Genomic DNA, 16,550 nt, shown 5'->3' on the forward strand with positions numbered 1-16,550 from the left:
GGTCCACCTGCAGGATTTAACATGGCAATCCTTATGAGCTCCTCTTGGGGGCATTCTCAACCTAGATAACTAGGACACAGATTCCTTCTATAATCAACAACACACACTATAAGTAATATCATTTCTCAACTTATCGGGCATATTGATTTATCGAGCTAAACCTCACCCTTTGATAAGTCAAAGAAATAAATATTAAATATATGTGCTTGTTATTATATTAGGATTAAGAGCACACACTTCCATAATAACTAAGGTCTAGTTCTTTTACTAAGTCAGTACAAAAAAAACTTACCTAAATGGTCCTACTCAATACACTTAAAGTGTATCAGTGTAATTTATTAGTCAAGATAAACTAATACTTAATTACACTACGACTATTCTGATGGTTTGTTCCTTTTCATTTTAGTCGCGAGCAATTTATAGAGAACCAGTAACATGATCTTCTGAGTGTGATACCACACTCCATATTGTCTACTATATAAATTAATTGAATAATTACATTTAACAAATAAATGCAGATATTGACCAATGTGATTCTTTTATTTCAACAAATAAATGTTTACAAAAGCTAGGCTTTTAGTATACACTCTAACATGTTTGGCATTGCTCTCTCATCGTCGCTTTGCTTGACACCCACCACTCTACTTGGCACTGATCTCTCTTCACCGCTTTGCTTGGCACTACTATCTCATTGCCACTCTGCTCGATACTACTCTCTCATCGCCACTTAGCTCGGTACTCATCTCGCTCACCGCTCTTCTCGGCACTAGTCTCGCTCGTTGCTCAAATCATCGCTCTGCTCAATACTACTCTCTTATTGTCGCTCTGCTGGGCACTCGTCTCACTCGCCACTCTACTTGGTGCTCGTCTCGCTCACCGCTCTGCTTGTTGTTTTGCTCAACATTCGTCTCACTTTCTTCTCTGCTTGGCACTACTCTCTCATCGCCGCTCTGCTAGGCACTTGCCGCTCTGCTCGGCACTCATCGCCCTTGCCGCTTTGCTCGGCACTCAATGATCTACTCATCACTCATCTCAAGCATCTCATCCATCTTACTTGGCAGCTTGAGATTATCCATCCATGTTATCACATAGATAAGTCTAAAGCTTGAATTTTATACTAAGTTCCATCCAAACTTAATCTAGCCAGTTGGGGTGATTCAACCGAATAATAGATTGTCTAGTCAATCAGACTCGTGTCTCTTTCGAATAAACTTGAAGGGGAGGCTTGTGATACGATGAGTATTAAAGCTGTCATGAGGGTAAAGAAGGTCAAAATGGCATACTGAGTTGGGTTAAAGTCAAGAGATGTCAATAACCATCTAGAGCTGACCAGCAGCGTTCCAGTGCCGACCCAAACCAGAGCTAACTAACAGTATTCTAGGGCTAACCTAGACCAGAGCCAACCGACAGTATTCCAGGGTTGGTCCAGACCAGAGTCGACCAACAGTATTCCAGAGTTTATCGACAGTATTCCAAGGCTGACCTAGACTAGAGTCGATCAAAAATATTCTAGAGCTGGCCTAAACCAGAGCCAACTGATAATATTTCAGAGCCGATTGGTAATATTCCAAGGTTGACCCAAACCAAAGTTGATTGATAATATTCCAAAGCCGACCAGTAGTATTCTAGGGTCGACCTAGACCAGAGTCGACTGACAGTTTTCCAGAGTCAACTGACAGTATTCCAGGGCTGACTTAGACCAGAGCCAACCAATAATATTTTAGGGTCGACCTAAATTAGGGCTAACTGACAGTATTTTAGAGTTGACTGATAGTATTCCAAAATCAACCTAGACCAGGGTCGACCGGCATTCTTCCAGGTCCAACCTAGACCAGAGTCGACCGATAAAATTCCAAAGTCAACTAGCAGTATTCTAGGGCTGACTCAGACTAGAGCCGACTGGCAGTACCGACCAGTCTTCCTAGTAGATCAGAGTATAACCCATCAGTCTTATTGGCTTGGTCGAGCCAACTAGTCTTCCTAGCATAACAGAGCATCCAATCCACTAGTCTTCCTGGCTTGGTCAAGCTAACTAGTTTTCCTAGTAGAGTATAGCATTCGATTCGCTAGTCTTCCTAGCTTGGTCAAGTCTATTAGAACCTCGGGGTAGTTTTGATGTGATCAATCAAATTTAGTTAGGTCCTGTTGTATTTGATCCTTGTGCATAAGTGTGCACAAGCTTAGAAATGCAAGAAGTTGAGCAGAAGATGTAGCTAGTGAGAAGGACGGCATGGGGGGCAGTTGACGGGCTCGGTGCGTTCGAGGGACGAGGTGCGTTCGAGGGACGAGGTGCTCGTGCATAACATTCGAGGGATGAGAAGCTGGGGAGGAAGCCTACTTGAGAAGAAGGCCGGAAGATGGGTCTGGGTGAGCCCAATTCTGGATGGACGAAATCAGTCAGATGATCAGAGTAGTAAAAGAGCAAAGGGAGTGCTGTAACAACTGCTAGAGGCACCTTCAACAGAGTTGAAGGTACCCCCGTGTTTCTCTGTGGAAGGCACCTTCCATGGCTGTAAGGTGCATTTGATGAATAGTACAAACTTCCATCCTTTGAAGGCATCTTCCGATAGTTGTTAGCCCTGGATAAGCTTTATCCTCAACGAATAAAATTTATCTGATGAAAAGCACCTTGGACCTCTTTAGAGGCGCCTTCAAGCTACGGATAGGATTTTCCAAGAGATATAAAAAGGCCCCTAGAGGTAGGAAATATTCAACAACTTTGGTATTTATTTTCTAGCAACTTTCTAAGCGTTCAAGTGTGCAAAAAGCTTCTCCGCCTTCAATGAAGGAGATCCGCTAGTGATTTTTCGACACCTTGGATTAACAACCACCTAGGTTGTAACCAAGTAAACCTCTGGCCTTTTATCTATTCTTTATTTTATTAGTTGTTCATTTATTGTTATTATAATTATTATCGTGCGACTAATCTACGTAGAAAGAACAAGAAGAATTTTTCCATTTTAATTTACAAGAAATTCACCCCTCCCCACTTACCGATCGCACGAGCCTATCAAAGTTGATCAGTCTTCCTGACTGAGTCAATCTAACTAGTCTTCCTGGACGAGTCAACCAGTATACTTGGTAGAGTATAGCAGAGCAGACCACTAGGCCCATCAACCCTTTTATCTCATTTAATGACACCTAAACAGGGGTCACATTGTAGGGACCGATGTGCCCACTACAGGGGGTGAATAACGTTTCGTCGTGTACTTGTGCTTGCTTCGTCTTGATATGTAGCGGAAAATAAAATACAAACACACTACAATGCTGACACACGGATTTACTTGATATCCACCTCAAGATGAGGTGACTAATCCAATGATCCACACACGACTCTATCTCCACTAATGAAACACTTCTTCTCGATCGCAGTCGGAGGCGGAGAAGCCTCATACAAACTCACACAACAACACAAACAAAAATACAAGAAGAGAGTACAAGATACAAATGAAAACACTACTTCTTCTTGCTTACTTGTTGCTTATTGTTGCCTCTTGAACCTTGAGAGAATACTCCCAAGAGCCTTCAAGAACTGGAGGTGAAGATCGAAGAAAGTCGCTGAAGATCACTGTAAGCTCGCAGGAAAGAAATCGCAAAGATCTGGCGAAGAAAACGCTCCGCCCAAGCTTTAAACAGTGCTCCCAATCGATTGAATTCATCCCCAATCGATTGCCACGTCAGCACCGCTCCATCGCAACCGTCCATCACCTACATCCTGCGCAATGATCACTTACCAATCGATCGATCGATCGATTGGGACTGCTTGAATCGATCACCCGATCGATTCAGCATCTTTCTGTGCTCTCGCATCCGCGTGAGAGCTTCTGCTGCCCAATCAATCGACCGATCGATTTGCAGCTCCCAATCGATTGCCTGATCGATTGGGAAAAGCCTCTATGCTCGTAATTTCACATCCCAATCGATCGGTCGATCGATTAGGCCTTCCCACAATTGCAGCACAGTCCAAATCGATCGACTGATCGATTGGACCCTAGTTCAATCGATCGCCTGATCGATTGACCAGCCTGGACTTAACTTAAACTCAAGTCCAAAAATCTCCAACCCAACTCCTGGTCAACCGTGACCTGTTGGGTCTCCATGCCTAGCATTTGACCACACTCGACCAACCTCGAACTAGCCTTCTAGCCTCCTCCATCAGCCTTGTGTCCCTTGGATATCTCCCATCCTTCACGTCTTGCCTTTAGGAGCTTCCTTCGGCCTCATCCTAGTTGTCGAGTTTTCCTTGCCAAGTCACACTAGGACTTACCTTGCCAAGACAACATGCTTGGACTTACATTCTTTGCCAAGATCACACTTGGACTTTCTAACTGCCTGACTCCTCACCAGGACTTTCCAATTGCCTGGCTCCTCACCAGGACTTTCTCCTTGCTTAGCTCCTCACTAGGACTTTCCAAATGCCTGGCTCTTCATCAGGACTTTCTCCTGCCTAGTTCCTCAATAGGACTTTCCTGTTTCCTGGCTCCTCACCAGGACTTTCCTAATGCCTAACCTCTAGTTAAGACTTTCCCAGTCAAGTCTCCTGTCAACCTTGACCTACTTGACTTGTATTCTCATCAACTTGGTCAACCCTTTGACCATCTCCATAACCAAATGATTGCTCCAGCAATCTCCTTATATTGTCAAATATCAAAACTCAAATCCCGACTCAAGCTTGGCTCAACTCAAGCTTAGTCAAACTGGTCAACCTTGACCTAGGGAAATTGCCCCAACAATCTCCCCTTTTTTGATGTTTGACAATACCTCTAAGCTAAATCCCATAGCCTTAACCTCTTCTTTATCACAAGGCTAATTCCCATAGCGTTAACTCCATGATAAAGCATGAATGAAGGTTTCCTTCATCCTTTCCCTTTCCTAGAGGACAAACTCCCCCTTCTTGGGATGAAAGCCTAACTTAACCTTCCATCCTCCCCCTTTGTCACACATCAAACCAAGAAAACACACTCTTCTTCATAAGAGTTAACTCTACGTTGTTTACAACCTCATATGTTGTTAACAACCCCACAATGAAGATATCATATTCTTCATTGCCGCCAAAGCTCCCCCTTGAGCTCTATTTCACTTCACAATCCTAGAGCATGCATCAACTTCCCAATGAAACTCCCATTCATTGTATTCAATGCTCCCCCTTGAGCAGTAATCTTCTTCTCAATGCTCATCCAAGAGCATTTTTCATTTTACCAATGAAGGTCCGATCTCCTTCATTAATCCAATGCTCCCCCTTGAGCAGTAACCTACTCCACAATGCTCATCCGAGAGCATTTATCATCCTAGCAATGAAGATAACCAATCTTCCATTGTTCCCCAATATTCGACCCTGAGTATTATCATCCATCACGAAGGTTTAACCCCCTTCCAAGGTTCTTGAAAGTGAATTTTCATGCATTCAAGGAGTAACTCCCCCTAAAAACATGGTCAAACTTCTGTCATTGCACCAACAATGACTTGGAGTTCCTAAACAGTTAGGAAAATCAAAACTTAAAGTTTTGAGGTTCAAAATTTAATAATGAAACTAAACCCCAACCTAAACTTCACCTAAGTCTACCATAACCAATCCATACTTGCTTTCATCATGAAAGCTCCCCCTAAATATATACAAGTGTATTCCAAAGGGTTAGGAATGGTTAATGACCCTTGAAAACCAAAACTTAAAGTTTTGAGGTTCCAAAATTTGAAATTGAAACTAAACCCCATCCTAAACTTCACTTTGATTTATCTTAACCAATCCATACCTATTTTCATCAAGAAAACTCCTCCTAAATGTATATAAATGTATTCCAAGGGATTTAGAATGGTTATTGGAACTTGAAGTGGCTTAAAGTGCTGAAATCAAACTTTTCCAGCCATAATCAGACTTCCCAATCGATTGAAGCTACTTCAATCGATCCATTGATCGATTTCGCAAGCTATTGCTCATAGAAATTCCCTCTGAATCGATCGGATGATCAATCCAGCCTGGGTCAATCGATTGGATGATCGATCCACTGACCCTCTGTTCACGGGGATTGGCTTCCCAATCGATCGACTGATCGATATAAACCATCCCAATCGATCGACTAATCGATTGAGTTTCTAATTTTCTGAAATTTAGTTTCAGCAAAATTCAGAAACTCCCCAAAAATTCTACAAAATTATAAAAATTATGAAAATTCATGTAGAGACTCTTTAGGGTATACTCTATCAAGAAAAAATAGTTTTCTATAAAAATACTTCCTATTTTCAAAGAGTGACACAAATGTGAAAACTCTTGAAAACTTCAATGTTTTCTCCTAGTTTATGTCTAACTTTTCAATGATGAATACTATCAAAAGATAGTCTTCATCAAGGTTTTCAAAAGAATTTTAAAAACTAATATCCAACCATATTCTTTGGGCTCAATGCACATGACTTGTACATTAGCTTTCCCAATGATTGGAAAATACATAACTATGTGTTTTGATGAACCTAAAACTCAACAAGATGCACTAAATCAACATCTTGAGTTTTGTTCACCATCCTAACATCTCACTTGTATCTAATGTGTACTAAAATACATACAAGTCACCTTATGGTTCTTTGTGAGATGTATATTTGGTTTTGCCCTAAACTAAGGGATCATGCATAACTTTCTAGGCATTATGAAACTTGTGATCATTCACCTAGGATGTCACTTGGTGTCATCCCATTTGTTGGGATATTTAACATTTAAAATATATGTCATTTGTCCTTAATAGCAAGGAAATTAAAATAATGCATGATGCTATATGACATACATCAAAAGAAGTAATTTTCCAAACGAAAAGCAAGCTATAGCTACATGATGTATGTATGACATGACATGGTATTTTTGTATTTTTCATAATAGAAATGAATGAAAAAATAAATATGATGTCATGACATATGATGGACAAACAAAGTATGGAAAATTAGCATAAATAACATACCTAGATTACCTATCTAAGTGTCCTTAAATCTTATCTAATCTTAAAATTAAATCCTAGATTGCCCAATTTCATCAAGAAAGTGTCAAACCCCAACTTGGCATTTCTTTAATCTCTTGATTTATTTATGCCAATTAAAATTAAGCACATTCCTCAAATTTTGACATATTTATCCTTCCAAAGGAGTAATCACCTTATATTTTAGGCCTGGATTTGCCCTTGACTCCCTAAGAACATACTAAAATCCCAACTTGGTAGTTCATATGATTCTCCAAATTGTGTCAATTTAATTCAAACATAATTCCTTAAGATTTGGCACATGTTACTCTTTCCAAGAGTGATCATTTGGATTAAGGTTTACATTTCCCTTAATTCCATAAGAAAATACTGAATTCCAAATTTGTCATTACTTTTGCTTCTCTCAAGTGTGTCAATTTAAATTAGATTCAACTCCTCAAATTTTGACACATTCTACTCTTTCGAAGAGTAACACTAATAATCCTTTTCATTTTCAAAGGTTAGTGAACCTTTGAAAATGCTCTCCAAGTGCCAATTTCATCAAGCTTGGGTTGACTACCCTTCCAATTAGAGTTGACACTCTCTAAACCCATCTAAGATGTACAGAATATACTCCTAGGAACCCAAAACCTATTGGTACTCCTTGGATGATCTAGATACTCACTAGGGATAACTTCCCTAGATACCTTCCTAAGGACCTTTCTAGGCTTCTTAGAGGCCTTGGTCACTTCTACTAGGTCACTCCTAGGGATAACTTCCCTTGTAACATTTTTTGTGACTTTATTTGACCTTTTTAGAGCCTTAGTCACCTTTACTAGGTCAACTTTAGGGATGACCTCCCTTGTGACCTTCTTTAAGACTTTGTTAGACTTCTTGAAAGTCTTAGTCACATTAGTCTTGTCAAAAGTACTCTTAGGGATTGCTTTCCTAGTATCTTTGACTTGACCTCTATACCTAGGGTTGGTCCCATAGCTATATGGAACCCTATGAAAGGAAATCACATCCTTCTTGGCTTTAGGTTTGTATCCCAAACCTCTATAGCCATTGGATGGCTCTTGTCTAGCTTTTCCTAGGTTATGCTCATTTTGACCCCTAAGCATGTTCCATTCTTGCTAGGGTTCTTTCTAAATTATACTCAAGACTTGGTTCTCCGTCATTAAATCCATAGATTTAGATTTTTCTTGACCCCTATGAGCATTTCTATATTTTAGCATATATCTATAATCCTTAGAGTTATTGCCTAAGATAGTATCTACCTTCCTAAACTTAGGTGTGGTAGTTCTAACATGAGGAGGAATGTATATTCCCTTAACACTATCATGCTTCCTACTTTCATGATAATTTACATTAAAATGATAAGAGTTATTTTTAACATGCATTTTATCATGACTAAGAGGAATTGCACTATTAAAGGTTACCTTGGATTTGCTCTTAAAAGCTCCCTCTTGACTTGTGCTTCCTCCTTTAACTTTAGTTGTTTTCTTCCTCTTTGGACATTGACTTCGATAATGTCCATGTTGGTTGCACAAGAAACACACAATGTGTTCCTTGCTCTTCTTTGTTGTGGGGATTGTCTCCTTGGGCTTCTCCTTGCCCTTGGGTACTACTTGGGTCTTCTTCTTGGCCAACATGGGGCACTTGCTCTTGTAGTGCCCATGCTCCCTACACTCAAAGCAAATGATATGGTTTTTATTTTTTACAATTGAAGTTTCTATACCTTTGCTTGTAGAGATGATGCTCGATTCTCCATTTGATGTAGCTTGGATTGTGGAGGTTGCGTCTTCTTCTTCTTCTTCTCCTCTTGAGGGTGTGGGTGCTTCCACCTCTTCAACTCTTGAGGATGTGGATACTTCCGCCTCTTCCTCAAATGAAGATGTAGAAGATCTCTCATCTTCTTCCTTCTCCTCCTCGAATGTTGACCTTATGTCAACATCGGATTGGTCCTTCTCTTCTTGGGCCAATGAACCCTTCTTCTTAGGCTCATCCACTCCTTGAAATTGAGTGGGGTTATCATGATAGGCAATGATCTTTTTCCAAAGATCACTTGCACTCATGAATTCACCTACACTCAAAATTATGTTAGAGGGTAATAGATTTAACAAAAATTTTGTTACCTCCTTATCCGCCTCCGCTTGCTCCCTTTGTTCCTTGGTCCAATGTCGAGGTCGGAGGCACTTCCCCTTTTTGTCTGTTGGAGCTTCAAATGGATCCTCCAAGACCATCCATTGGTTTCAATCTATTTGGAACCAAGTCTCCAATCGGTTCCTCCAAAAATTGAAGTCCTCTTTGTCGTATGGAGGTGGAATCCGGATATCCCATCAGAGCGATCCTTCGGACTCCATCTTCTTCTTCCTCTAGCTTCTTGCTCTCTTGGCAGTTAGTCCGTAGAAGAGCGACCTCGCTCTGATACCAATTGTATGGACTGATGTGCCCGCTAGAGGGGGGGTGAATAGTGTTTTGTCACGCACTTGTGCTTGCTTCATCTTGATATGCAGCGGAAAATAAAATACAAATACACTACAATGCTAACACACGGATTTACTTGGTATCCACCTCAAGATGAGGTGACTAATCCAAGGATCCACACATGACGCTATCTCCACTAATGAAACACTCCTTCTCGGTCGCAGCCGAGGCAGAGAAGCCTCGTACAAACTCACACAACAACACAAACAAAAATACAAGAAGAGAGTATAAGATACAAATGAAAACACTACTTCTTCTTACTTACTTGTTGCTTATTGTTGCCTCTTGAACCTTGAGAGAACACTCCCAAGAGCCTTCAAGAACTGGCAGTGAAGATCGGAGAAAGTCACTGAAGATCGCTGTAAGCTCGCAGGAAAGAAATCACAAAGATTTGGCAAAGAAAACACTTCGCCCAGGCTTTAAACAGTGCTCTCAATCGATCGAATTCATCCCCAATCGATTTCCACGTCAGCACCGCTCTATTGTAGTCGTCCATCACCTACATCCTGCGCAACGGTCACTTACCAATCGATCGATCGATCGATTGGGACTGCCTAAATTGATCGCCCGATCAATTCAACACCTTTCTGTGCATGCTCTCACATCCGTGTGAGAGCTTCTGCTGCCAAATCGATCGACCGATCGATTAGCAGCTCCTAATTGATCGCCTAATCGATTGGGAAATCCTCTGTGCTTGCGATTTCACATCCCAATCGATCGGTTGATCGATTGGGCCTTCCCACAATCGCAGCACAGTCCAAATCGATCGACTAATCGATTGGACCCTGGTTCAATCGATCGCCTGATCGATTGACCAGCTTGGACTTGACTCAAACTCAAGTCCAAAAATTTCCAACCCAACTCCTGGTTAACCGTGATCTAATGGGTCTCTATGCCTAGCATTTGGCCACACCCGACCAACCTCGAACTAGCCTTCTACACTACAAGAAAAATCCTCATAGACATCGGTGGAACAACAACGGTTTTAAGCAAAAACCGATGTCTTTGAGTATTTTACACCGATTTTTCTAAAAACTGGTGTCTATGAGCGCAGATTTTCGCTCATAGACATCGGTTTTTTAGCTGGTGTCTATGAGCGCCTTTTTTTTTTTGTTAATAGACACCGGTTTTAACAGCGGTTTTTAAAACCCGGTGTTAATGAACCAAAAAAAAATAATTTAATTTTTTCACCGGCCAAAATTTACAACACTTCACAAAATTCCCTCCAAACCTAAACCAATATCGTGCCCCTTCTCTCAGCCTAAACCTAAACCTCAGCCTCATCTCCCTCTTCCCCTTCCGCTGCCTCGCCCTCGGAGATCTCGCCGTCTCCGTCCCCTTCGTCTGCAAGTCCTGGTACCGCGCCTCCCTCGACCCTAGCTGCTGGCGCCGCCTCAACTTCCGCTCCCTCGATTTCACGCCCTGGAGCCCTTTCTCCCGCGCCTTTGCGCTCCGCTACTGCCTCCACTCCCCCCTCTCCTTCTCCGCCTTCCTCCGTTTCACCCTCCACCGCTCCTGCGGCGTCGTCGACCAACTAACCTTCCCCCTTTCCTCTGCCGCCTCCATCCACGACCTCGCCTATGCCTCTGTCAAGTGAGTTTACGCCTCCTTCTGGTTTCGTCGCCCTCATCGCTCACTACCTGTTCGACGAATTTGCTCATCGATTATTAGCGCAGATGCCCGAGATTGAAGGCGCTGGCTTTGCCGGACAACCTGATGCTGGAGGACGACCTTCGAATCCCGGAGCTGGTGCGGCGGTGGAAGGATCTGGAGCATCTGGAGATGGAGACCAAGCCCTCCTCGTTCCTGGAGGCGGTCGCCGAGATCGGCCGTAACTGCCCGCGGTTCGTCGGGTTGAAGGTGCGCGGGCTAATCGGACGCGAGGACGCCAAGGCCCTGGCGCGATGCCTGCTGGAACTGAAGCACCTGGAGTTGAGCAAGTCCTACTTGACCAAGGACGAGCTGTTGGTGGTCATCGGCGGCTGCCGGGAGCTGGAAACGTTGACCGTAAAGGATTGCCTCGGATTCCAGGCGGACGACGAGATTCTGAAGCTGGTGTCACGCATCGAGCGGTTCGAGCACGAGGGGTCGACGCTCGTATATTCTTACACCTGTTCGAACATTGGCAGTAGGTCCGATTTACAGGTCTCTTTCTTTTTATCTACTTTAGATCCGTAATTCGTAGCCAAGGGGTTTGATGAGATTCATACTGTGAACTATAGAATTATCGAGGGTCACAGTTGGAACTGCACTTGAGTTTCTTTCTGTTCCCTCAGTCCCTAAACACGACCCTGTCTTCGCTTTCTCTTTATCTTGCAGTGTGTTTAGAGAAGGAGAAAGAGAGAGAGGATAAGTGAAGTGAAGTGAAGTGAAGGGAGGAGGTCATGGGAGCTACGCCGGACACCTCTTTACTCTCTCCCCGATTATGTGCACCGATCGGTAGGAGGTCATCTACTTCGACTTCGCTTTCTTGTGATATCACGACTATCTTGTTCTTGCGATTGCCAGGGGATGATATAACGGATGATCAATTAATGTCAAATAAAGCACGCATTTAATGGAGTTTAATTGGTTTTGAAGGACATCTATTGCAAATGCTCTTTTCATGAAAACCTCTTCTTTTTTTTTTCCTGAAACTTGTTTCTTCTTCTCGCTTCAAATCTTTATGGTTCTTGATGGTTTCTTGAGATTATCCTGTCATTTTGCCTTTCCTTCTTTAATTTCAATGACAAAGAGAATAGCCAGTCTGATGACTTGGTATCGTTCTTAGCATCTTTAGAATTGTGACATCGCTGCGTTTCCTCTATAAAGAAATGTCGTTTTGTTTTGTGTAGGATATTCTCGGACGTTGCTGGGGATGTAACTATTTATGTGGATGGCCAATCGTTCCTATTTCACAAGGTATACATTCTTAAACTGGCTCTGCAGACATATCTTGATATTGTTTTTCATAACTTTCTTTTCAATTTTTGCATATTGTTGTCCAAGTTCCCTCTGGTTTCACGAAGTGGAAAAATCTGGAAAATGGTAGTTGAATCCAGGGAGCCAGACCTTTCCAGATTAGAGCTTCATGAGGTACCTGGGGGAGCTGAAGCATTTGAACTCGCCGCTAAGTTCTGTTACGGGACTAACTTCGAGATCACGGCGAGTAATGTTGCCCAATTTCGTTGCATTGCCGAGTATCTGGAAATGACTGAACAATATCAAGAACGCAACCTAATCGTCAGAGCAGAGGCGTTCTTAAACGAGGTTGTGTTTCAAAGCCTCGAAAAGTCCCTGGAAGTTTTATCTTCATCTAATGGTTAGTCTCCCATAGTCGACGAGGTCGGTATAGTGAATCGATGCATAGATGCAATCGCGATCAACGCTAGCAAGGAGCAATTGGTTTCTGGTTTAGCTCACTTAGAATGTGATAGTAGATCAGGAAAATTAATGATGCATTGTCAGGACTGGTGGGTGGAAGACCTTTCTGTGCTAAAAATTGATCTTTATTGACGAGTTATCGCTGCAATGAGGAGAGCTGGTGACTACGTATATTCTTGATGTTTATTTGTTCCCATTCTATAACCTCTGCTGGTTCTTAGGCAGTATTTTGTTACTTTCTCCTATAAACATGATGTCTTGAGTTTGTGAGTCAGTGATTATATGCAGCCTTAGCATTTCTTTATCTATGATCATATTTTTTCTCAGGTTTGTTGATAAGTCTGTGCATATGTTTGATCAACGTAACCTAACTTCTGGTGGTGTTGGTGCACCAGTACACAAACTTGATGGTCACAAGGTTGCTGTTCTCTATGTTCAGGCATGCTATATTACTATATTATTAGCATTGGAATACTTCTGTTAACTGCTGCTATAACTTACTATCCTTTTGACTTTATTCCAGTGGTTTCTTGACAAAGCATCAATTTTTAGAAGAGCTGCTGAGGATGGCTTCCTCAATATATGGGATTATGAAGGTATTTGTTTATCTATAATGAAGGTTTTGGAAAGTCATTTTCCCATATATTTTTTTGAAGCGAGTCTTTAAAGACAATAGAGGACCACACTCGTCTTCTGTCCATGTGATGATGTCATTCATGCTCAACACTAAAGGCATTTTTTTTGGTGAAATAAGCATCACTGCAATCTTCCATCGCCTCTATTGTCGGGGTTGTTAATTTTAATATAATTAACCTTTATCATGTTAATCGTGATGTGTTTGTCTTAATTATTTGGGCTTAACTATATGGATCTTATCTTTCCATTGAGCTATATGCAATATTTTATCACTAGGAATATTGAAATTAATTGATATTAGCTCTGAGTGTACAGCCTACATTAACTTTTTTGGATTTTTCAGGTTAAATTATTTATATCCTATCAAAAAAAATTATGAGGAGATAAATAAACAAATTTTACATTCCAACTTTTGCCAAAATCTATACTGACAATTTTATTTCCACAAATGGAATTAGGGCAGTATATTTCACTATATGCCCACATCATGCTACATCAAAAGTTCATAAGTACTTGTTTGTGTTCTTGATTCAATGGGGGTTTTAATGCATTAGTGAATACAGTTTTTTTCCATTAGATATTGTCCTTTCTGATACTTTGGTTTTCATATGCCTTCTCTACACCTGTCAACATCCACACTTCCAATCAAAACTTGACACTCTTAATTTGATAGCATGTAAACGTTTACAAAAAGCATTAGATGTTTTGTTTCACAAGAGTGAAAACTAGTTGCTTCTACTTAATATGTACATGGTTTATGCATATGGCTTAGGTGAAAAGGAGAAAAGAACCCACACAAATTGGGACGAATTTAGCTCTGACATAGCATGTACAGTAGCTTAGGGATGACCTTAAGCAATTCACACAACATAAAACACATGAATTAAACAACCCATATTAATTGACCTACATCCCATTAAAGAAAATTTATATGTTGACTTAAGCAATCCTTATGCAACCATTAATGAGTGTAGCATTCTCTCATTTCATAAGCTTATATGGTTGCTTTATTTGCCTAAAATAAGTTACAAACCGGATGCTATGCTTTTGTTACAAACCAGATACTAGTTGGAGACTAAATGATTGCCTAAGAAGAAAGGAATTAGAGATTAGGAGCTACAGTGAGTAGAGTGGCTGGATAAGCTATCTTAAATGGTAACCTTAGGATTAAAGTATTGATTACATTTTTTTAACCTACTCAACTTCCTCTAAATATCTAACACATTGATACTCGAATTTAACCTAACCTATTAAGATAAATGGGTAATCAAACCTAAAGGGTACCCATTACCATATTTAGCTATACCAATGAATTTCAAGTTCAACTAGAAGTAAGAGTGAGTGTCAATATGCCTGTGGGTACCTCAAGAATAGGGAACTCTTTGTTTTTATGATTTAACCCCTCTTCATTATTTTACTCACCTCTTTTGTTTTTACCTATATTCATGTTTTTCATTAATCAGATAGAGACCCCTAACTACATTATTTAGGCTACAAGCTCGACCTCTACCACATGGCTATAGGGAGGAAATGATCATGTTGATCCCTAATCTTATCCCTAGCCGATCATTAAACATTAAATGTGTGGGAATTTACTAGAATCTACTCCTACATGAAGCAAATGAATAAAAACTACAAGTAAAGTTTACCTACCCTGTTATGACTTCAGAAGAACATGCTGAATTTTCCATGTATGCTGGCCTTTAATATAGAGGGCTACAAGAGGATTATATCTTAGGTCAAGACACTCCAAATCCAACATAAACCAAAGGGAAAATAGTTTCTACTTACTAGAGGATTGAATGGACCCAAAAGGAAGCTCTAACTTGATGTTTTGGGTGCTGAACTAAGGAGGCAGCTGCCTTCTTGCCGCATTCCTTGCTGCTGTGGTTGGTAACAGAAATCATAGAAAATAGGGGGCTTAGTGCAGGATATTCAGGATACCAAGATGGCATCAGAGGTAGTATAATAAATAGTATATCTCTTCATCAGAGGTAGCTTTGTTCTTCTATGCTTCACTAGATTTGTTGTGTAGTCATATTTCTTTGTTCAACCATTATCATGCCTAGTAAGTTGTTGTATGATGCTGTCGGTTCTTATCAATCTGTACACTTGAATTAGAAGGAGCAAATTATCTATGTTATATTCTAAGCATCATATACTAAGTGTCATATATGAAAGTTTTAGATTCTATATTATATTCGTTATCTTGCACAGCAGCCTTTAAAAACTTAGTATTCTATTTTATTTGATACATGTACACATTTGTTTTAGTTATTTGACATATGGTGGATTTATGTGTTTTTACAGTTTACAAATCTCAAGTACTCCAGAGTTGAAATTGATGAAGTGCGGTTCGAGTGGGCTGAATGCATGCTAGATTACATTTGAAGTGCGGTTCTACCTTGATGTGTTAAAAGAATGTTCTACCTTGATTTTTGATATCTATTAGCTAGCTTTTGATGTAAAAAGAATGTTTGAGTATTTTATGGATATTGTTGTAAGAAGATTATTTATATAATTTGTAAATATTTGTGTATTTTATGGATATTATTGAATGAAGAATATTTGTATAATTTGTGAATATTTGTGTATTTTTTTTTTGTTATTGTCGGTTTTTCATTGTTTCGGAAATCAAATTTGTGCTGTTAAAAAATATACATATTACATCGGTTTTCCACCGCTGCAAAACCGGTGTTATTAACTAATATTATATCGGTCATTTACCGCTGTCAAAACTGGTGTTATTAACATACAATATTACATCGGTTTTACACCGTTGATGAAACGATGTCGTTAAGTGATACTACACCGGTTAATAACCGATTCGAAGACCGGTGTCGTTAAGTGATACTACACCGGTTTTAACCCGATGTCTAAAATGACAGACTTTTAACATCGGCTTCATAGACATCGGTTGAAAATGAAATAGACACCGGTGGAAAACCGATGTCTATGAAGGTTTTTGTTGTAGTGCTAGCCTCCTCCATCATCCTTGCGTCCCTCGAATATCTCTCATCCTTCACGCCTTGCCTTCAGGAGCTTCCTTCGATATCATCCTAGTTGTCGAGTTCTCCTTGCCAAGTCACACTAGGACTTACCTTGCCAAGACCACATGCTTGGACTTAC

The 16,550-nt window shown here is 40.6% G+C and overlaps 2 protein-coding genes and 1 pseudogene across 2 annotated transcripts; all 3 read left to right on the forward strand.

Moving 5' to 3' along the window:
* Positions 1–10,701: 10,701 nt before the first annotated feature.
* On the forward strand, positions 10,702–11,600 carry LOC122022943 (F-box/LRR-repeat protein At3g48880-like; the record flags this gene model as incomplete). The annotated part of the gene is made up of 2 exons (XM_042581045.1): positions 10,702–11,015; positions 11,099–11,600. Coding segments are annotated over 2 exons (816 nt in total), but the record flags the coding sequence as incomplete, so codon positions are not given.
* A 571-nt stretch (positions 11,601–12,171) lies between these two features.
* On the forward strand, positions 12,172–12,965 carry LOC122022944 (annotated as a pseudogene).
* A 2-nt stretch (positions 12,966–12,967) lies between these two features.
* LOC122025148 (WD-40 repeat-containing protein MSI4-like) lies at positions 12,968–15,790 on the forward strand. The gene is made up of 3 exons (XM_042583914.1): positions 12,968–13,224; positions 13,309–13,381; positions 15,732–15,790. Exons 1-3 carry the CDS (start codon positions 13,093–13,095, stop codon positions 15,758–15,760), a joined length of 234 nt encoding a protein of 77 aa, XP_042439848.1. The 5' UTR covers positions 12,968–13,092; the 3' UTR covers positions 15,761–15,790.
* Positions 15,791–16,550: the final 760 nt, after the last annotated feature.

The sequence above is a fragment of the Zingiber officinale genome, chromosome 9B (assembly GCF_018446385.1).
Source record: "Zingiber officinale cultivar Zhangliang chromosome 9B, Zo_v1.1, whole genome shotgun sequence".
NCBI lineage: Eukaryota > Viridiplantae > Streptophyta > Magnoliopsida > Zingiberales > Zingiberaceae > Zingiber > Zingiber officinale.

Bases quoted from the DNA above. Each gene is read 5' to 3' on its own strand.
- LOC122025148 (XM_042583914.1), top strand. From the start codon at position 13,093: ATGATCATATTTTTTCTCAGGTTTGTTGATAAGTCTGTGCATATGTTT. The intron at 13,225-13,308 runs GCATGCTATATT...ACTTTATTCCAG, and splicing joins TTGCTGTTCTCTATGTTCAG to TGGTTTCTTGACAAAGCATC. The intron at 13,382-15,731 runs GTATTTGTTTAT...GTGTTTTTACAG, and splicing joins CAATATATGGGATTATGAAG to TTTACAAATCTCAAGTACTC.